Genomic DNA, 22,038 nt, shown 5'->3' with positions numbered 1-22,038 from the left:
AAAGTTCAGCTAGTCCTCTCTTCTTCTCATTCAGCTTCCTTCTCGCTTTTCCGACCAGGAAGCAGCTCAGAAATGCAGCCTAACCAGTTAGGCTGCTGGAGAGAGAGGGGCAGGACTAGCAGCAGGAAGGGAACTTAACCCTTTGTTTACACTGCTGCTGACGATCTCACTACTGCCTTTGCCAATCTTTATTCAGATTTACAGGGACTTTGCGGGGCCTAGAATCAGTTGAGCGGGGTGTGTGTGTGTGTTAGATTTTTCTGTGTGGGCGCGCAGCTTAGAGGGGATAGTGCTTTGGACATCTTAGCTTGATTCTAACCACAACTGGAAGTGGAATACTTCTAAGGCTCTTTTGCAAAGGCAAGTAGGGGAGTGCATACTTTTGAAACTATGAGATGCACAATGCAAGGTTTTAATCTTGGTTCCACAAGACATTTGAATTGGCCTAGTTTCTCAAATCTTTGCTCTAAAGTTTTGAGAAGGGAAGGGTATCTCTCTTGCATAACTTGGTTGGTAATACTGTGTCCTTCCATCATACTATGCATCATGATTTGCCTAGTGTAATTGTGCGTCTTTTCCACTAGAGGGCAATTACGTATTCCAAATCATGACTTCTGTTTGATTGCTTGGATGGATCTTTTAAGATTTTCTTGATTGTGGAGTTGTTTGAGGTTAACATATTAGTCCACTGATACTTACCCTGGATGAGCTGCATGTGGTACAGACTTAAACTCTGTAATAAATGCTGAAAAGCATTAAAAATTTAGTCCCACTCTATACAAAATAAAGCCATTTCGCAGGTTGGGCAAGGAAGCCATGGGTAAGGAAGAGCTGGATTAGCAGTGATCCATTCCTGTAAGTTTTTATTTATTTATTTATTTATTTATTTTTGCATTTTTATACCGCCTTTCGTTAAAATATAGCCCCAAGGCGGTTTACAAAAGTTAAAAACATACAATAAAAACACAATAAAAACAACATGCTAAGAGTATAAAAACATATAAAAACAGGCATAAAACAATACAAGAAATAAAAACACCCAGAAGCAGCAGTAAAAACGATTATGTAAAAGCCTGGGTAAAAAGCCAAGTCTTTACAAGCTTTCTAAAAGCCATGATGGAGTCCGAGGAGCGAATGACCACTGGGAGAGCATTCCAGAGTCTGGGGGCAGCAACAGAGAAGGCCCTGTCCCGAGTGCACGACAGCCGGGCCTCTCTCATTGTCGGCACCCGGAGCAGGGCCCCCTCAGATGTCCTCGTCAAGCGGGCAGCAACCCTTGGGAGCAGGCGGTCCCTCAAATACCCTGGGCCCAAACCGTTTAGGGCTTTAAAGGTCAAAACCAGCACCTTGAATTGGACCCGGAAACGAACCGGTAGCCAGTGCAGTTCTTTCAAAATGGGGGTGATATGTTCCCAACGGGCAGCTCTGGATAACACCCTCGCTGCCGCGTTTTGCACTAGCTGCAGTTTCCGGATATTCTTCAAGGGCAGCCCCACGTAGAGCGCGTTACAGTAATCCAGCCGCGACGTGACTAAGGCGTGGGTAACCGTGGCCAGATCTGATTTTGTTGATTTTGCTGTTGCTGAATGTATTCATTGTGTTACGTTGCTTGGCTGCTTTTCACCAAGCCCCTATACAGCATTGTCCTACTCTTGTGCCATAGGAATTAAATCACCATCCTAAAGTTGGCAAATGGGACAAGGATACATGGCTGAACTTACTTGCCTTGATGAGCAGCTCTGTTAAAACAGACATACGTCTTCACTAAGCTGGATGATAAGGCTCTCAAGCATAGCTCTTAGGGTGCTATGTGGACCTTGATTGCACTGCCGTTGCTCCATGTTTATAACAGTGCACAGCAAGACAGGCAACAAGTTCCAGTGCAGTGGTTTCTAGAGGGGTTGCCTTCTTAGTCGGTTGCAGTAAAAACAGCTAAGCATCCCGTGGCACCTTTAAAGACTAACAAATCCATTGTGGCATAAACATTCATGGTCCAGAAACCCACTTATGTGCATCAACTGTATGGCAATATGAGTGAGGTCCTGGCACAAGAGTACCAACAACAACAAATATTTATATGCCGCTTTTCAACAAAAGTTTCCAGAGTGGTTTACACAGAGAAATAACAAATAAATAAACTTTATTACAGGTTGATAAGACTTGTCTGGTCTGATGTATCCTCCAAATATTAGAACATACATTTTGGCTGGAATTTAGGATAGTTGCATGTCCAAAGGTACTGCCTTAGTTCATAACAGTACTTTTTGTCAGCATAGCACTGCATTTCTACCTCTTTTCTTTATTCAGGGTGAAGCAATGATCTACATGGAGCCAGAGAAGCAAGTCTTATCTCGATCAGCAGATGAGTGTGTGGTGGCTCTTTGTGACCAGTGGTAAGTTGGATGTAAAGAGGCAGCTTAACTGTGCCCATGGCGTTTCTTTTTTCATTGCAACTATCTTTGTCTGATTGTAGGTACTTGGACTATGGTGAAGAAAACTGGAAGCAGGAGGCTCATGAATGTCTGAAAACCCTGGAGACGTAAGTTGTGGGGAGTAGTACCAGGGAAGTTGTGTCAGATGTAAAACAAGAAGTTGTAGCAAGGATCCATGCTTTGCTTTCCCCAGATTTTGTGAAGAGACAAGAAGAAATTTTGAAGCTACCCTAGGTTGGTTGCAGGAACATGCCTGTTCGAGAACCTACGGATTAGGTAGGAAGAATGTTATTTTACTGAATTTACATAATTATAATATTACATAATTATGAGCCCCTGGTGGTGCAGTGGTAAAACTGCCGCCCTGTAACCAGAAGGTTACAAGTTCGATCCTGACCAGGGGCTCAAGGTTGACTCAGCCTTCCATCCTTCTGAGGTCGGTAAAATGAGTACCCAGAATGTTGGGGGGCAATATGCTAAATCATTGTAAACTGCTTAGAGAGCTTCCAGCTATAGAGCGGTATATAAATGTAAGTGCTATTGCTATTGCTATAATACAACATCTGATATGGGGCCAAACTAGGCAAGATGATGGAGTTAATTAGAACCAGTTTACTGGGGGAGAGGCTTAACTATTTTCCCACTGTGCCATTTTCCACATGTAACCCTCCCCCTCTGTTCCATGAGAACCTCAGAACTTAGCATAAACTGATGGTTTTTTTGTGATTGAGGCAAATGGCTTCAGGGAGAAGAGGGCCCATGATTTTCACTGGGGAAAATGTCATGAGGGAAAAGGGATAACTTCCCCTCCTCCAGTGCTGTGATTTTGATATGTATTGGGAACTCCTCATAATTGTTGTTTGTCAAACTTTTATGAAACTGGAGACGTGATCATGGCTCTCCATCATCTTGTTTGGTTCATAGTGGGACAGTGCATGCAGAATAGTTATCACTGTGTATGATAAGCTCAGATCAGGGCAATGTTCAGCCTTCCATGTAGAAACACCTTCCAAAAATTCATAGAACTATCATGGGGAGTGTTGCTTCAGAGCTGGCTTGGAATGTTGTTAATCAGTCTGACTTCCTGAACAGCATAACCATGTTTCTTTCCTTACCTAAGCAGTGTCCAGACTTGTTTATCTCTGCTTCTGAGATAGTACTATAGTTAACACATTACCATGCTAATGCATGCAAACAGAGAGAATCTGATATCTGCTGATTCGTCATAGCATGAAAGCTTTTTTCTGACAGTTAAGGCATTTAAGTCCCAGTAACTTGCTTTTTTCTTCCTGCAGTAAATCCAGGAAACTGGATTGCTATTTTGTTCTCTGTAATAAACTTATTTTGTCACCTTGTAGGTAGTCGTTTGCCTTGGGATGAGCAGTGGTTGATAGAATCTCTCTCTGATTCTACTATCTACATGGCCTTCTATACAGTTGCTCATCTCCTGCAGGAGGGTAATCTCCATGGACAAGGAGAGTCTCCATTGGGAATTAGGTGAGTGACAAGGAGTAGTGGCATGTGTTTTTGTGCAGATACCAAGTACAGTGGTCCCTCGACTTACGAAGATAATCCGATCCGAACGCACGTTCGCAGGTCGGAATTTTCGTAAGTCGAAAAGCGCATCCACGGAGGTCCGGAACACTCGTAAGTCGAGGAAACCGCATCTAAAAATTCGTAGGTCGAGGAAGCCGCATCTAAACCGGCAACGACTTCCGGTATTTTTTGTCGTTCGTATGTTGAAATCTTCGGATGTTGAGTGCTTCGTAAGTCGAGGGACCACTGTATATGTTTCATGTAGTAATGATATTAAAGATAAATATCTGCTGCCCCCCAAATCCTGCTATGCTGCCTCATTGCGGCGGCGGGGTGTGTGTGTTCCTGCGAGGGATGAACTAAGTAAGTCGGGAGGCATACTCCCAGTAGGGTCACCCAAGGTGCGAAGGTCATCCCAACTGCCCAGCTAAACCAAGCAGGCACCTATATTGGGCAGCAGCGATATAGGAAGGATGGTCACTTCAGTGACAATGACAAGGACATCATTTCCTACTGTGTGGGAGAAGGCAATGGTAAACCACTCCTCTCTTTTATTTATTTATTATTTATTAAACATATTTTTATACTGCCCAAAACTTAAGTCTCTGGGCTGTTTACAAGATAAAAACAAAAGTAAAACATTAGTTTTAAAAAAATTAAAACACAGCAATTTAAAATGTTTAAAACAATATTCTAAAAACAACATTAAAACAATCAAAACAATATCGGTTAAAAGCCTGGGTGAACAGATGCGTCTTTAAAGATTTTTAAAAAGTTGTCAGAGATGGGGAGGCTCTTATTTCACTAGGGAGTGCATTCCAAAGCCTCAGGTTAGCAACAGAGAAGGCTCATCCCTGCTAGACGAGCCGGTGGCAAATGCAGACAGACCTCTCCTCATGATCTCAGTGGGCGGTGGGGTTCATGACGAAAATGTTCTCTTAAATACTCAGGACCCAACGTGTTTAGGGCTTTATAGGTTATGACCAACACCTTGTATTTTGCCCGGAAACATATCGGCAGCCAGTGTAACTCCTTCAATACTGGAGTAATTTTACCAAGAAAATGACATGGATCGACAAGATAGAATGATTATCGATGTAGTGCCGGATGATGGGCTCCTCAGGTTGGATGGTACTCAACATGCTACTGAGGAAGAGCTGAAGATCTCTCAGAGTCCTGATGGTGTTTATGATGCAGTTAGGCTAAAGCCTTTTCAATGTCTAGCGGCTGATATTGTCATGCGGGAAAAGAAAATCTGAAGCTGCAAAGACAGAATTACAATGGGAACGTGGAACATAAGGAGCATGAATATGGGGAAGCTCAACACAATGAAAGAGGAAATGAATCGACTACAGATTGACATCTTAGGCATCCACAAATTAAAATGCACTGGAATTGGACACTTTCAGTCAGAAAATCATACCGTTTACTACTCAGGGCATGAAAAACAAAGAAGGAACGGTGTTGCATTCATAGTCTGGAAGGATGACAGTACTTGGATACAATGCAGTCAGTGACCGACTAATATCAATTAGATTTCGTGGACAACCCTTTAACATGACAGTTTTTCAAGTCTATGCCTCAACAACTGATGCAGAAGAAGAGGAAGTTGATGATTTTTATTCTCAGGTTCAGTCTGAAATTGACAGAACATGCAAGCAAGATGTGCTGCTGGTGGTTGGAGACTGGAATGCCAAAACTGGAAATGGTAAGGAGGAAAACAATGTCGGACTGTATGGCCTAGGAAACAGAAATGAAGCAGGAGAACGACTTATTAGTTTCTGCTAATCCAATGATCTCTTCATTGCTAACACATTCTTCAAACAACCAAAGTGGTGCCTATACACAAGTACATTACCAGATGGAGCACACAGAAATAAAATTGATTACATTATTGGTGCAAGGAGATGGAAGAGCTCATTTATAACAGCAAAGACGTGGCCGGGGCCAATTGTGGAACAGATCACGAACTGCTTATGTGCAAGTTAGGAACATACGAAACTGCCATATACTGAGTCAGACCATTGGTCTATCTAGCTCAGTATTGTCTTCACAGGCTGGCAGCGGCTTCTCCAACGTTGCAGGCAGGAATCTCTCTCATCAGCCCTATCTTGGAGAAGCCAGGGAGGGAACTTGAAACCTTCTGCTCTTCCCAGAGCGGCTTCATCCCCGAGGAGAATATCTTGCAGTGCTCACACATCAAGTCTCCCATTCATATACAACCAGGGCAGACCCTGCTTAGCTATGGGAACAAGTCATGCTTGCTACCACAAGACCAGCTCTCCTCTCCAAGTTCCAAGTCAAGCTAAAGCAGAAAAACAAAGTTATCCAGTTACCATGATATGATCCTGAGAATGTACCCACCATTTTCAAGGAGAACATCAGGAACCGCTTTGAAGTTCTGATCCTCATTGATAGGGAACCAGAGGAACTGTGGAATGAAATAAAAGAAGTTGTTAAGTACAAATGTGAAAAGAGACTGTCCAAGAAACAGAAGAAAGCGAAATTGATGTCAGAACAGATGGTGGGAATTGCCAAGAAGAGGAGAGAAGCCAAAGTCAAGAAAGATAAAGACCTCAGGGAAGAACTCAGAAAGCTGTTAGAAGATACAAGGAGCGGTACTACAATGACATCTGTAAAGAACTTGAGGATGGAAATAGACACAGAAAAACAAGGAAAGTTTCCCAAAAGATCTCTGAACTCAGAAGGAGATTCCAACCTTGAATTGGTATGTTAAGGGATGCCAAAGGACAGATAGTAACTGATTCAGAAAAGAGCAAACAGAGATTGAAGAAGTATACTGAAAATCTGTACAACAGGGATGTCAACATCTAAAATACTCTAGAAGATATTCCCTACTTGCAAGAGCCTCTAGTACAGGAAGAGGAAGTTAGGTCAGCACTCCGGTCATTACCAAGTTGGAAGGCTACAGGAATTGATGGAATAGCTACAGAAATGTGGTAGGCAACAGAAGAAGAATCAGTCAAGGCTCTAACCAAACTATGCCAGCAAATTTGGAGAATGACACAGTGGCCAACAGACTGGAAGAGGTGAGTTTACATACCCGTACCAAAGAAAGGAGACTTAACAGATTGCACAAACCATCGCACAATCTCTTTAATTTCACATGCTAGCAAAATAATGCTCAGGATCATCCAACACAGATTAGAGCCCTAAGTGGAAAGGGAAATGCTGGATGTTCAAGCTGGTTTCAGAAAAGGCTGAAGAACAAGAGACATTATTGCTGATGTATGCTAGATAATTGAAAAAGCCAAAGAATACCCAAAAGAAGTGAATATGTGCTTTTATTGACTACAGAAAAGCCTTCGATTACATCGACCATGTCAAGTTGTGGAATATCCTTAGAAAAATGGGTGTCCCAGAGCATCTCATTGTTCTTATGAGAAACCTATACACAGGACAGGAAGCCATAGTCCAGACGGAACAAGGTGAAACAGACTGGTTCCAGATCGGCAAAGGAGTAAGACAAGGCTGTATACTTTCTCCTTATTTATTCAGCTTATCTGCTGAACATATACTGAGAGAAGCTGGATTGGAAGAAGATGAGTGTAGTTTTAAAGTTGGAGGAAGAAACATCACTAACCTGCGCTACTCTGATGATACCACTCTGATAGTTGAGAATGCGGATGATCTGCAAGCTCTAGTAATGAAAGTCAAGGAGCACAGTGAAAAAATGGAACTACGACTAAATGTAAAGAAGACTAAACTACAAACAGGTAGTTTACAACAGGTACAGCAACCTGTTGACAACAGGTACAGCAACCTATTGGAGATCCAACTCCAGATGGTATCGACCTTTTGCACCAGTAACCCTAATGGCCACTAGGGGCATTGGGAGTAGAGATAGATAATTAGGGTCTCCTTCTCTTTTCTTATTTATCTCTGCCTCTATGATCCCTCTATTGACAGAATGTACTCAGGAACTTCCTGGGAGTAACGATGACTACTACTGCTTCATCATTGTCATCTTTGTCTTCCCAGAATGCTTCTAGATCTCTCTGAGCACCATGCTTCTATAGGTCTCTCTCTGTCCAACATGTAGCCAGAAGTTAGATATAGGTCTTATCCTATCATCATGTACTTCTGAATAAAGTAGATTAGTTTAACCTTACATGAATCTCCATGCTTATCATTTAGAAATTATTGCCCCTGAGACCCTGTTGAATTCTGCTATAATGGGAATAAGTTATCTCCTGATATATTCTGCTGTATAAGTAATTACCCCCCAACACAATCAGCCTCAGAATTGATAATGAAGACATCGAAGTGGTGGATAGCTTCTGCCTTTTAGGATCGACCATCAACAGTAAAGGAACCAGCAGTCAAGAAATATTCTGCAGACTAGCACTTGGCAATGAAGGCCTTGGAAAGGATATTTAGATGCCGTGATATGTCTATACCTAAAAAGATTAGAATCATTCGGACAATGGTTTTTCCCACGACACTGTGGATGCGAAAGCTGGATTTTGAAGAAGCAGGACAGAAAAAGTATTGTTGCTTTTTAACGTTGGTGCTGGAGAAGGCTTTTGAGGGTACCGTGTACAGCCAGGAGAACAAATCCAGAAATTTCACTCAAGGCACAAATGACCAGGCTCAAACTACCAAACTTTGGACACATTATGGGAAGACCCAGCTCGCTTGAGATGTCCGTAATGCTGGGAAAAGTTGAAGGAAAGAGATTGTTTTTAGATTGTGAGCCCTTTGGGGACAGGGATCCATTTCGTTTATCTTATTTATTTGTTATTTCTCTGTGTGAACCGCCCTGAGCCATTTTTGGAAGGGTGGAATAGAAATCGAATAAATAAATAAAATAATAATAAATAAGAAGAGGATAACCAGCAGCAAGGTGGATGGACTTGATTAAGACAGCAATGAATGCACTGCTGAGAGACCTAAAAGGCCAAGTTGAAGACAGATAATCCTGGAGAGAATCTATCTATGTGATAGATTTGACACTGACTTGACGGCATTTAATCAATCAATCAGTACAGCTAATTCATGTTGCTTTACATTCTTTAATGGCAGGTAGGAAGCCTGGACCTTCACAGATCCAAGTTGTCTATGGATGTCTTTGCAGGACAACTGTAAATTTCAGCATGGCAGCAAATGAGCTGGACATTCAGCTTCTCTCTCTTTCCCTCTCTCTCTCTCTCTCTCTCACTCTCTCTCTCAGACTTTTATCCCACCTTAAGTGGCGCAGTGGGGAAATGCTTGACTAACAAGCAGAAGGTTGCCAGTTCGAGTCCCCACTGGTACTATATTGGGCAGCAGCGATATAGGAAGATGCCGAAAGGCATCAACTCATACTCTGCGGGAGGAGTGAATGGTAAACCCCTCCTGCATTCTACCAAAGAAAACCACAGGGTTCTGTGGGCGCCAGAAGTCAAAATTGACTTGACAGCACACTTTACTTTACTTTACTTTCAGACACAAAGGCCTTAAAAACAAAAAGTAGCAATGTAACAATAAAGATACGTAGCTTAAATACAGTGTTCTCCAGGCCAGCAGAGCAGCCTCGCTGTCTTTCCTCACCCTCTATTCCAGCCTGTTGTCACTTTTTTCTTACAGAATGAAGAAGGTGACTGATTGCCAGTCTGTGGCATTGGACCAGGGGGATAGAACTGATTGCCCCTGCTGTGGCCCTGAATCAGATCAGGGACCCCCTCAGCTGCTGCTGTGTGGGAGAGAAGCTACTTTTGACACTATTGACAGCTTCCCTCTCAGAGCAAAGTGCGGCTTCATCCCAGTTCAGGGAAATGGCCATGGGTAAATGATTCAGCACTGCCCCCGCCAGCCAATGATGTGGTCCCAATCTGGATCTTGTCCCCTCTCCCCTCTGTGACTGCTTACCAAAAAACCCCAAAACCTTAGCTCTGTCCTTCTCTTATCACTTGTCTTTTAAAACATTGATTAATCTCTTATGAGATTTCTTTTCCAATCTTGCAAGGTTATGCTAGACTCCACCCTTTAGTTTGCTTTGGCACTCCCAAAATTAGTTTAAAAAATAAATTTAAAAAATCAGTTAATTTAAATTGGTTATGGTTCTAAGAGCAAGGGTGGATCATTTTACCACAGTAGTTCATGAAATCTAGTTGGTGTAGATGGGTAACTGAGTTATCCAGTCAAATGAAATGCAGAAGCTAAGCGATGTATATTCAGTTAGCAGAATGCTTGTAAGTAACTTTCATTATATTTTTCTCCTTGTAAACCCTACTCCCACACCTTCACCCCAATACACAGGGCAAATCAGATGTCGAAAGAAGTTTGGGACTACATCTTCTTTAAGACAGCTCCATTCCCTGCAACAAAAATCCCAAAGGAAACTTTGGATAAGCTGAAGCAGGAATTTGAATTCTGGTATCCTGTTGATCTGCGTGCTTCTGGCAAGGATCTGGTTCCAAACCACTTGTCATATTATCTTTACAATCACGTGGCCATGTGGCCAGATCAAAGGTTGGTTGGTCTATCAGAATGCATGCCTCTTCAGTCACATTTCTTGACAAGCCTCTCTTACCTTGGTTCAGCAGAAACATGAATAGGCAGGCCATTGTGAATGTGAACTGCTCCCATGCCCCATAATAAAGGCAAAAGACCCTGATTTGGAAGGTCAGAACCATTTTAAAATTTGATCTGCAGCTGGAGACCTTACTTCAGTGTTCTCAGTTCCATTTCCTCAGTTTTGGTTAACTGGCACTTAAGTGAGACTTTGTTGGAACTTACTGGCTGACATCCAGGCTAATGTTGCATGCACCAGAAAACATTTTGTGTATGCAACAAGGAAGGGGTGATTTTTGCCCATCTTCCCCTGGCTCTGCATCCCACTATGCCTTTTGAAATCATGTACCTGTGAGTTGTCACAGTCTCCTGCCACCTTCTTAATGTTGCTGACCTTGGCGTGGCTGAAAGTGTGTCAAGGAAGGCCTGACATCATTGTTCAACCTTAAGCTGAGTTTTGTCCTAAAGGATTATGTGCCTCAGGTCCCTGACATTCAGTGTACCTTGAAAGGGTGAATTGGGTAAGGCTTCTTTGACCATCTTGGACTGCTCATCAGTGTACTCTACGCTTCTCTTTCACTGCCCAACCTGCATTGTGCCTCCTGGCTGTGACAGGATATCCCCAGCCCTCTGAACTCAATCAGTGCAGAGTAGGTTCAAAAGGACTCCACTCACTTATTTGCAAGGGCAACTGGGGAGCGCAGAAAACTCCTGCTCAGCCCCATTGGTAACTAGCTAGTCTTACACAAAGGAAGTATAGAGGGGGAGGGCACCATGCCATGGCTCTGCAACGTGCACCGAGAGAGAGAGAGAGCCACTTACCCCATTCGCTGGGCTAGCTGAAGGCCAGCAATTCAACTCCACTCCCTCTGCCAACCCCACCTGCCTCATACTTTGTTCCTTTTGAGTGGTGTGGATGGTGGCCAGTCTGAAACCAGGGAGACATCATTAGTATGAGTAAACTTCTTGTGGTGATTCATCATACATTTTCAGGAAATATTGAAGACTCTAAGCCTAGGCTAAGCTGAAATTGCCTCATTCTTGCCATCCCAGTTGCAGGTGGTGAAGATGGGTGAATTTGACTTTTGGAGGGCAAAAGGGAGGCATAGAGGAGGTGGTGGGGTTCTCTGGCAGTTGCCTCCCCCCCCACCCCGAGAATGCTCCCTGGAAACAATTCTTGATGATGTAGCATTGTTCAGAGAGAGCATTCTGGGAAAAGAATAAAATGGTAGCCTGGGGCCACTAGGAAAACTGCCATTGCCAGTTTTGGTGACAAAACAAAGTGGTGGTAGTGGTGAAAAGGGGAAGCCAATGTAAAAGTTAGACAGTTCTGCTTTCTGGATACCCCTGCCCCGTATTTGAAGTGGAGGTTCCCCCCAATAATGTTTGACCCAGTCAGAGAGTGAAGGCAGAGTCCACTGGGAACTTCTCCTTTGCAAGCACTGTAGAAGTAAATGGGGGTCTTGGAGGAACACTGTGGTGCTCTGAGATAGAGGAGATATGCCTGGTGTTATGGGATCTGTGTTCATGTGTCTTACAAACTACAACAGAGCTTCCTGATTTGTACAGCATCTGGTTCTTCCGTGTTCTGTTGGTTCACTTAATTTTGTATTCCATTGATCTGGATTTATCCTTAATGAATACATAGCAGAGACAAAATACTTCTTCTGCATTTATTGTTACTTTCAAGGGTGCAGTAATCCCCAGGGCATACTTTTTTAGAAGTGTCATTCTGCCTAACTTAAAATCTGGATGACTTGTTTAAAGGTAAATATTAAATAATGTTTGTCTTTCAATGCAGAGAAAAATGGCCTCTAGCTGTGAGAGCAAATGGTCATCTCCTCTTGAATTCAGAGAAGGTACAACCTTTTGTTTCTATTATACACTTGTGATAGTCAGGACTTGCAGAACAAATCTTGTCTCTTCTACAGTGGTCATACGTTCATCCAGCAGATATCCACTTGCTTTTGCATTTCTCTGTCTGTACAAGCTGAAACTTTAGTGTTTGTTTAGGTATTTATATTGCTTGGTTATCCATCTTTATATCTGGATTTCATTTTTCCATGGTTTAGTATAAGTGTTTTATCCCAGAGTTTCTCCTTGTGTGGCCAATAGAAATCTTTGCAGTATTTTGAAGTACAGAAAGTTTATAAGATGAAATTTTCCTGAACTTTCCTGTAGTTGAAGCTTCTCCTCAAAGTGCTAGATCTCACTTTTCAATCCCAACCATAGAAATGTTTTGCCTTGGTAGTGTAGGCAGGACACCTGAGATGATAACTTATTTTAAAATGGAACAACACATCAGCAAAGCCAGAGCTTTATTGCTGTCCCATGTTTAATATATTAAAATTGACTCATAGAATCAAGGCATACTGTTGATTATTCAGTTCCGTATTAATCATATAGAGGCCTTGACCTCTCACCGGAGATGGATAGAATGGAATGTGTACCAGAATGCAAGCTATAGTTACAGGCATTGAATTTGGTTGTTATTCTCATAGATAGGCCATCCTTGAACTCCCCCCACCCCTCCGCCATTGAAAAGTGCACAGATTGACAGGCTACTTTTTTTCTTTGATCTTCTTTTACTGCAGATGTCTAAATCTACGGGCAACTTCCTTACTCTGACTCAAGCTGTTGAGAAGTTTTCTGCTGATGGTAAAAAAGGCATTAACTTGAAATTTGAAAAATTATGTTGCATTACTAGACAGATTATACTGCCTTCAGTGGCAGAATGGTTATTTGGGGGGGGGGCGGGATACACATTTATGTACTCTCTATCTCTATCTCTATCTCCTCCTTCTCAACTGGAGCAAGATCTGTCTGAATAATTAGCAATCTTCCCAACCCTTGGAAAAGGGTAGCTCTCTTGAACAGCCTTTCAGGATGGTATACAGAGAAGTCTTATTGCATACCTTGAGGCATGCTCTGTGTTCCTACCTGCTGAAGGAGAGGCCATAGCGAATAGTATGGCACAAACGTTTCGTATATAATGTCTCAGGTTCTATACCTGCCATCTCCAAATAGGACTGGGAAAGATTCCTGTTTGAAACCTTGGAGGGCCACTACAGACAGACCGCATGGACAGTAATGAACTAGATGGGCTAGATACTTCTGTCTTTTGGGCAGGAATCCTTTTAGCATACTCTAGGAGGTGAAAAGCAGCAGTCAGGCTTTGCTGTCTTTGTACATAGTAGCTCTAGACACTAAAATCTGTTTCCTCTCTAGGCATGAGGCTGGCATTGGCTGATGCAGGTGATACTGTTGAAGATGCAAACTTTGTGGAAGCCATGGCAGATGCTGGCATCCTCCGCCTGTACACCTGGGTGGAGTGGGTGAAGGAAATGCTTGCTAACTGGGACAGTTTAAGAAGTGGGCCTGCCACCACCTTCAATGACAGAGTCTTTGTCAGGTATCATGAAGAAGCAGCAACCTTACAATTGTTTTCTCAAAAGATCTTGATCTTTTTTCTTTAAGAAAGAAATTCAGACTCTCTTGAGCAGTTTTGTGCTGTACAGTTACATCACAGATGAGTGACTTAGTATTTCTCCTTTATCTGGTCTAACTCTAACTTTCTCTGTTCTTTTACCTTCTCCCTGCTCTTCCCTACAGTGAAATGAATGCAGGCATAATGAAAACAGATCAAAACTATGAGAAGATGATGTTTAAGGAAGCTCTGAAAACTGGCTTCTTTGAATTTCAGGTAGGCAGCATACTTTGCTCTGTGGAGTGTTAGATTTTAAAATTTCTATCCTGCCTTCTAGCCCAAGGCTGTTGAGGCACTTTACAAGTGGACCTCGTTAATCGCTGTCCCAACACCGTGTATCCACAGCTGGGCAATTTACACCCAACCTCAGTATACACAGCAAAAAAATGGTTAATTTTCGTATATCCATGGTCTCAGGGTGGTCAGAAATGACCTCCTAGGTCATTTCCAGCCACCATTTTATTAAATGGAGCCATTTTGTGGTGTGTGTGTGTGTGTGAGAGAGAGAGAGAGAGAGAGAGAGAGAGAGAGAGAAATCCACTTGCAATTTCTTGCTTAACCCTGCAAAGCACAGTATGGCATTTCATTTCATTTCATTTCAATTATTTTCACAATAGCCTTTTTAAAGCTATTTGCCGTGCAGGAACCTAACCCCACAATTGCCATTGACTCGATGCCTCATAATCCACTGTTTTGTTACCCACCGAAATCTGCGGGAACAGAACTCCCGTGGATAACAAGGTCCACCTGTTATGAATTTAAACCATGAATCTGAACCATAAGCAACCATGAACTAATACGAACACAGCAGATAAAACAAAGTTGCCACTGTTGCACTTTCTGTGGAGTCTCATGTTCCCAGTAGATGGCGTGGGGGGAGAGAGAGCTTCCTTATAACAAGTCAGCCCTTTGGTCTGTCTAGCTGCTTGCAGTCAGACCTGACTGGAAATGATTCATCTTGATAGGCCAATATTCTGAAACCTTGGGCTTCTGAGAAGAGGGAACAGTCTTACTCATCCCTGACGCTTGATATCTTGCACTCTGCCAGTGACCTACAGCCCTTCCCATAATGGCCGACCCGTTTTAACTCTTTTATGGAGCACAGATTGGCATTGTGTTCAGGAAGAAAGTAAACATGAATTAAGACCCATACAATCAGTTTTCACTTTGGGAAGCAAAGCATTATAGTCACTGGAGGCAGTAAAGAGGGAGGGCAAATAATTAAAGAAAAGCATTGCTTCCTTGCCTCATTGCGCCTTTCTTTCTTTCTTTTTTTTTAACAAAGCAAATTTTCATCAAGGATGGATGGATCAGAAAATGTATCAGTGCTGCCATTAAGGAGCAGACTGTTTTTCACAACAGTCCATGAGGTGTCAGCAACTCTCCAAAGTGTCTGCGGCAGCATATTGCTTTGCTTAGTAATGAATTGCTCTGACTCCTTTCCACAGCTGACTTTCCGAAGTATGGTTCGGCTGGCTGAACTATGTGCATAATAATAGATCATATTTATTGTCTCCCCCCCCCCGCCACCGCCCTTACTACTTAATGGTAGCTTTTTATGTGGGCCATTCAGAATGATAGTGCCTAATATACAGTTACAGTTACAGTTACGCTTGACTTTTATGTCTGTGCCAATAGATGTCTCTTTTAAGAGCTATCATAATGTAAAGCTATATAATGTCCAAATGGCAGAATTTCATTCTGTTCTAATCCCATCTTTTTTAAAATAAGAAAAAAATTTTTTAAAGGCATTTTAATAATCTGTTATAGAATTGTGAGTAGTTTACGTTTTAAGGACAGATTCAAGCAAGGAAATTGGCATTTATGTGATGCTTTTCCATGACGGTTGGAATGTCTTAATGGAGCTTGTGCTGGCTCTCTTTCAGGCGGCAAAAGACAAGTACCGTGAACTAGCTATAGAAGGAATGCACCGGGATTTGGTGCTCCAGTTTATCGAAACTCAGACGCTCCACTTAGCTCCAGTCTGCCCTCATGTGTGTGAACACATTTGGGCGCTGTTGGGCAAGGTACTTCTTTTTACTGATTGCTAGTGATGCACCTGCCATTCTGATGGGAGGACTTGTGGGGGGAGGGCCTGCACTTGTCGGGGGAGGACCTGGATGTTTCAGAGGCCTAGGTTTGGAGGTATGGTGAAGCATTTCTGAGAACTCTGTACTCTCTCATGCTGTCCTTCTCAGTGGAGACTGGGGTACCCACTGTAACGACACACTGACAGTGGGATTTTGCAAGAGATGTGGAATCTGCAGAGATGGTGGTACTTGCCATGCTATCCTCATTTTGCAGTCGTCACAATGCATGATATTACATGCTGGCTGACATCCAGGCAAATGCTGAGCTAGCGCAACAGGCCAAGCACGAATGTTAGGGAGCTGCATGAAGTACCGGAGATGATCAGTGTTGTGCTTGTGCCAAAGGATAGCGGAACAGGTCGTGGGAGTCTACTTCTGGGCCTTGTTGTGCAAGTGCAACACTAGTCTGCAATGTAAGCTCCTAACTTAGCAGAACTAGCTTTTGAAACATCCTTGCGCTAGCACATTGCTTGGATGTCAGTCGCCGGGTTTAATATTTATTTTATTTTTATTTAATAGATTTGTATTGCGCTCACTACTGAAGTCTCTAGGTGGTTTACAGCATAAAACAAGCCAAGAATTTAACAGTTAAAACATAAAAACCAGATATACATTTTAATAAATTTTAAAATGAACCATATAAGAATGTCAAATGCATGTTTTCTTCTGCACCACCATAGTGTATAGGTAAAATTTAAGTAGCAGGCTTCTTTAAATCAGCAAACTTGGTTATCGAGTTGTGAAAACATGACTGCCATTTGGCATTAGCATGTCAGTTATAAATATGAAATATATCAGAGTGCAGAGCTAGACTGCTTATGTTAGTTATGAGCAGGTTCCTGTGTATTCCAGTCCTCTGTGGCCTGAAACATATCTCTTAGAGAAACCTTTGAAGCCTGGTTTCCAAATATGAGTGCAAAAGGAAGTTTAAAACATGCTAAGAGCACCTGTCCTTCCCACAGAGATGGGAGTGGAGAGCTCTTACCTAGGAGAGCCGGACTCATCTCCTGATGTGATGGTGGTGGTAGGGCCCTGGCATTACTGATAGTGGCTGTTTTGAGGAGCTGGCTGAGGAGGACGGAGAGCTTCAGCAGTAAAAATCTTTGGAGGCTGTGCTTGTAAGCTATGGTGGAGTAATTGCTCCTGCTGAGCCCATTCTGTCCATTTGCCTTGGGAAGCATCTGCTCAAGATTGGAAAGGACTCGGACCAGTGTTCCCTCTAACAGGGATTCCTAGATGTTGTTGTCTACAACTCCCATAATCCCCAAGCAAAAGCTATTGCAGCTGGGGATTCTGGGAGTTGTGGTCGGCAACATCTGGGAATCCTTATTAGAGGGAACACTGACTCGGACCCCTCAAAGTTATACACAGCCTCTGGATGAATGTTTGGAAATCAAAAGAGGCTTACAGTGGATCTTGCTAGGGAGATTTCTGTGTCTCCATGTCTCCTTGCCTTTCTTCCCACAAATCTCCTCTTCTTCCTGCATAATTGCCTCCCAGTTCCTGTGTTACCTCCTTGATTGTACCAGTGAAGCATCTGCTGTCCGAAGGCTTCAGGCCAGCTTATTTGTTGAGGATTGATGGTGGGGGGATTACAGTGCAAATAAAAACCCTAACTTCTGCACAGCCCTATTACACTCTGTGATTAATTTGGAAGAGGAAACATGATAGCTGCTGTTATGTCCTAATCCCCGGTATCTGTTGTTGATCTGAAATTTAAAGACAGACTCCATCATGAAAGCTTCCTGGCCAGTGCCTGGCCCTGTGGATGAAGTATTGATTCGCTCTTCTCAGTACCTCATGGAGGTAGCCCATGATATCCGCCTGCGCCTCAAAAGTTACATGGCACCAGCTAAAGGCAAGGTAAGTGGCCTGTGAACCCCATTCCCTTCTACAATGCTTTAAAGATACATGCACTCTGCTAAGAGAGGCGTTCCTTAATGTTTTCTAGAAGGGCAATAAAGAAGCACCCAAGAAGCCATCCCACTGCACCATTTATGTGGCAAAGAACTATCCACCATGGCAGCACACCACACTGTCAGTTCTGCGCAAGCATTATCAGGTGATGATCCTATCCAAATTCCTCCTCTTGTTATTTATGGATTTAAAATATTTATATTCTGCCATTGCATCAACTGTTCAACAAGGTGGCTTATATAAAAATGAAAAACTTAGATTAACACCAGTGTAACAGAATTTCAGCACAGCATAACAACAAAGCATTAACACTAGTATGCAGAAATCAAGGCCATCAGTTATCCCACCTCTCTCTCTCTCTCTCTCTGTCTCTCTATCTATCTATCAATCATTATCTCAGGCATACCCATGGCTAATCCTGGCCATGGCAGTTCTCGTGAGAGTTTGCGAGCAGAAGCCATGGACAGTGGGGATTCCATATTCATATAGGGAGGAGGATCCTGTGAAAGCAGAAGCACCATTGTGATTGGGCAGTGGACATTCCATATGCAGATAGGGAGGAGGAGCCTGTGATGGTTAAGGTCAGTTGTAATGCAGCTGTTACTGGTCGGAAGATGATTGTAGAGGAGAGGGATCCTCTCTAATAAAAGCCTTGGTGTCCGTCCGTGGACGGACACCAAGGCGTGTGTTCGTGCCTCCCTGGCCTGTTCTGGGCATGCGCAGAGCGCATGCCCAGAACACACCGAGGGAGACATGACCGCAGCGACCAGGCGGCCATGTTGGGCGGCCAGAAGCAGCCGCCACGAAGAAGCCGGGGAAGCCCCGCAAAGACAGGGAAGAGGCGGTGGGGAAAACTGGCAGACACGGGCGGTCATGTTAGACGAAAACAGGGGGACCGGGAGGACAGAGACATCAGCGGGGGAGCCGGGAGGGCTGAGGCGGCAGAGGAGGAACTGGGAGGGCTGTGGCAGCAGCGTGAGAACCGAGAGAACAGCGGGGAACCAACAGAAAAGACCAGGGGGAAAAATAAGTAAAAAAACGGGCCCGCGGGAGTGAGAAAGCAAAAGCGGCAAGGAGATAAGAGTGGGGAGAAGAGACCGGCATGACGAACATGATGAACAAAAAGAAAGAGAGGTGGGAGCCGAGAAGGGCAGAAGCAACAGAAGTGGAACTAGCCTGAAGCTGCGGAATCCAGAGGAAGGCAGAGACAGCAAAAAGCAAACAAACAAAATCAAAAAAACGGCGAAGGCAGAGGCGGAAGCGGCGGAACCAGCCGTAGACCGGGGATAGGCGGGGATTACACACACACACACACACACACACACACACACAGTTAACATTAAGCACTACACACACACCCCGCCTACACACACACACACACACACACAAAGTTGACATTAAGCACTACACCCCCCCCGCCCAGCTGCCCGAAAACCAACAAAGCCAAAAAAACCCCAAAAACCCGCCACACACATTCAAACGGGAGAGGGGGCGAGTCCAGCCCAGGCGCAACTAGCCCAGAAACATCAGAAGTGGTGGGAGAAAAAACGCCGCGAAATTCACAATCCCCCCCCCACAGGCCCAATTATAAGCCCCCACCCCCCTCCCGACGGCCAAGGGTGGGAAAACAACCTACATGATTGGAGCATGCGCACCACAAACAATATATATATAATAACGGCCGCCACGAGATCACCAGCACACAGGAGCAGCTGCTCAGAAACTCTTTCTCCTCTGCGCATTCCAAGGGCGAGGCGAAGAAGTCGGTGTGCGGAGTGGGGAGGGCTTCATAGCCGGAGAAGCGCCTGGCTGGATCAGCCCTCCAGAGCCCATCGGGTCCAGAGCTTTGTTCCCAAGAGCGGGCTGAGAGAAACTCACAAGCAGAGAATGCAGGAAAAGCATTCACATAACACCCCCAGCTCTGTTTGTCTAGCGTCAGCAGCGGCTGCTCAGACAGGTACACTACCCCTGAAGCTGGAGGCTCCACTTAGCCAACCAAGCAAGAGCAAGCGAGGCCGCTGCCGGCGTCCCGAGGGAAAGGCGCCGCCCCTCACCTGCACCTCGGGAGCCCTTAATAAAGAGCAGCCTTCCTGAGCAGCCGATGGGCAGAAAGCCAGGCCTGCCTCCAGCCAGCACAACAAATGGGCCGGGAGCGGGTGGGGCAGGGATTGTTAATTACCGTAGGCATCTCTCGGGAGGAGTGGCTCATTATCACCAATTAGGGCCAAACACTTTAATTGATACAGCATCCTGTGGGGGGCGGGGGTGAGAGAAAGAGAGAGCGAATGAGCAGCAGAATAGCTGTGGGTGCAAAAGGTGGAAGACGGGGATGGGTCCCTGCCTCAGACATGGCTGCGGGATGCGACCTTTGTGTGCCTGACGGTGCCTGAGCACATAGAAGTCATACCTTACAAAGGGCAGTGGTTTCTATAAGGCGCGGCCGCTGTTCCATCTACCCTCCGGGTGCGCTCCACCAACTGGCAAAGGCTCCCCAAGGCGGTTCCCAGCATTGACTCGGTGACACCTCTGGAAATGGCCAGGCCTACGCTTGGGATCCTACTTGGTCGGAGTAGGTATTATGCCCTCTAGGAGTTTGTCTCTAGAAGAAAGCGCGGCATACACAGCCTGCCCACCCCGTCATAACGCACACTGCCCCTATTGTATCAGTGTCGCTTCCAGCACCTCAGGCCAGCTAGAGGCACTACCACATGGCAATAATATAATAGGCTTTCACAAGGAGAGTAACCGGAAGGTTACAAGTTCGATCCTGACCAGGGGCTCAAGGTTGACTCAGCCTTCCATCCTTCTGAGGTCGGTAAAATGAGTACCCAGAAATGTTGGGGGCAATATGCTAAATCATTGTAAACCGCTTAGAGAGCTCCAGCTATAGAGCGGTATATAAATGTAAGTGCTATTGCTATTGCTATTGCTGTTGCTATATGGGTTGCTCAGGGGATGGAGAAGTATGTGTGCGCAAATGCATGTCAGGTTGTCCCTCGAATCCAGCCCGCGAATCTGCACTTGAATAGCTAAAATCTCGCAGAACAGCTGTTTTAGGAAAGGAAGAGGGCATGGACCTATTCTTAAATTGTGTGTGAGAGAGACAGACAGAGAGAGAGAGAGAAAGGAAGGAGTGAGGGAGGGAGACAGGACAATAGAAAGATGGAAAGAAGGAAGGAGAGAAAAGAGAGAAGGGAAGGAAAAGGACAAAAGAAACAAGGAGGGAGGGAGGGAAATTAGGAAAGAGAGAAGTAAAGAAGGAAGGAAGAAGAAAGCAAAAGGAGAAAGGAGTGAGGGAGAAGGACAAAAAAAGACAGAAGGGAGGGAGGAGCAGCCATCCCCAAAGAGCGAGCCCGTTAAAGAAAGAAAAGAGGAAAAGAGAAAGAAAACAGAAAAATGGAAGTGAGAAGAGGTGGAAGAAAGGAAGGAAGAGAGGGAGAGAGAGGAAAGGAAAGAGAGGAAGAGGGAGAGAAAAGGAAGGAAATAAAGAGAGAGAACAAAATAAAAGAAAGGAAAGGAGGGCGAGAGAGAGGGAGAAGGAATAAAGGAAACAAAACAAAAAAGGTACTAGCGCCCGTTATTTTAACGGGCTTAAAAATACTAGTCTCTCTATATGAAAGGATAGTGGGCAGGGGTCTGTGAAGAGATGGCCCGTGAGGGAGGAAAGAGCCCCTTCAGGAGAAGGAGGCTGCCATTGTGTGAATTAGATGAGGAAACAAAATGAACAAGATCTGTTAACTCGGGAAGGGAGAGAAAGAGAGAGAAATAAAGAAAAAAAGAAGGGAGGAGAAGAAAAAGGGCAAGAGCGAGTGGAGAGAGAAGAAGGAAGAGGAAGAGAGAAAGGGCGATGGATGGGCCCCAGCCTCAGCAGCCTAAGGGGAATGAGTGGCCATGGTGGCAGTGGCAGCTGCAAGGAAAGGCCCAGTAAACCACTGCTGCTGTTTGGGGCTACTGAGGCCATTGGCGGAGGGAGGCAGGCAGGCAAGGGACGGGCCTGGGCCTGTCAGTGGTCTGAGGGGTACGAGTGGCCATGGTGGCGGCAGTGAGGAAGGGCCCGCTC

The 22,038-nt window shown here is 44.5% G+C and overlaps 1 protein-coding gene across 1 annotated transcript in view; it reads left to right on the top strand.

Annotated features, from left to right (window-relative positions):
• Window positions 1-22,038, top strand: part of LARS1 (leucyl-tRNA synthetase 1) — an 80,899-nt gene that overhangs the window by 29,991 nt on the left and 28,870 nt on the right. The window contains exons 16-27 of the mRNA XM_053297446.1: window positions 2,308-2,393; window positions 2,474-2,539; window positions 2,626-2,708; window positions 3,791-3,929; window positions 10,230-10,442; window positions 12,286-12,343; window positions 13,079-13,142; window positions 13,713-13,896; window positions 14,097-14,187; window positions 15,858-15,998; window positions 17,784-17,924; window positions 18,013-18,123. Coding sequence (XP_053153421.1) covers window positions 2,308-2,393; window positions 2,474-2,539; window positions 2,626-2,708; window positions 3,791-3,929; window positions 10,230-10,442; window positions 12,286-12,343; window positions 13,079-13,142; window positions 13,713-13,896; window positions 14,097-14,187; window positions 15,858-15,998; window positions 17,784-17,924; window positions 18,013-18,123 — 1,377 coding nt within the window. The remainder of the gene's footprint in view (window positions 1-2,307; window positions 2,394-2,473; window positions 2,540-2,625; window positions 2,709-3,790; window positions 3,930-10,229; window positions 10,443-12,285; window positions 12,344-13,078; window positions 13,143-13,712; window positions 13,897-14,096; window positions 14,188-15,857; window positions 15,999-17,783; window positions 17,925-18,012; window positions 18,124-22,038) is intronic.

The sequence above is a fragment of the Hemicordylus capensis genome, chromosome 2, assembly GCF_027244095.1.
Source record: "Hemicordylus capensis ecotype Gifberg chromosome 2, rHemCap1.1.pri, whole genome shotgun sequence".
Lineage (NCBI taxonomy): Eukaryota > Metazoa > Chordata > Lepidosauria > Squamata > Cordylidae > Hemicordylus > Hemicordylus capensis.
The sequence above is the reverse complement of the archived record's forward strand: the minus strand, read 5'-3'. Positions and strand labels throughout refer to the sequence as shown.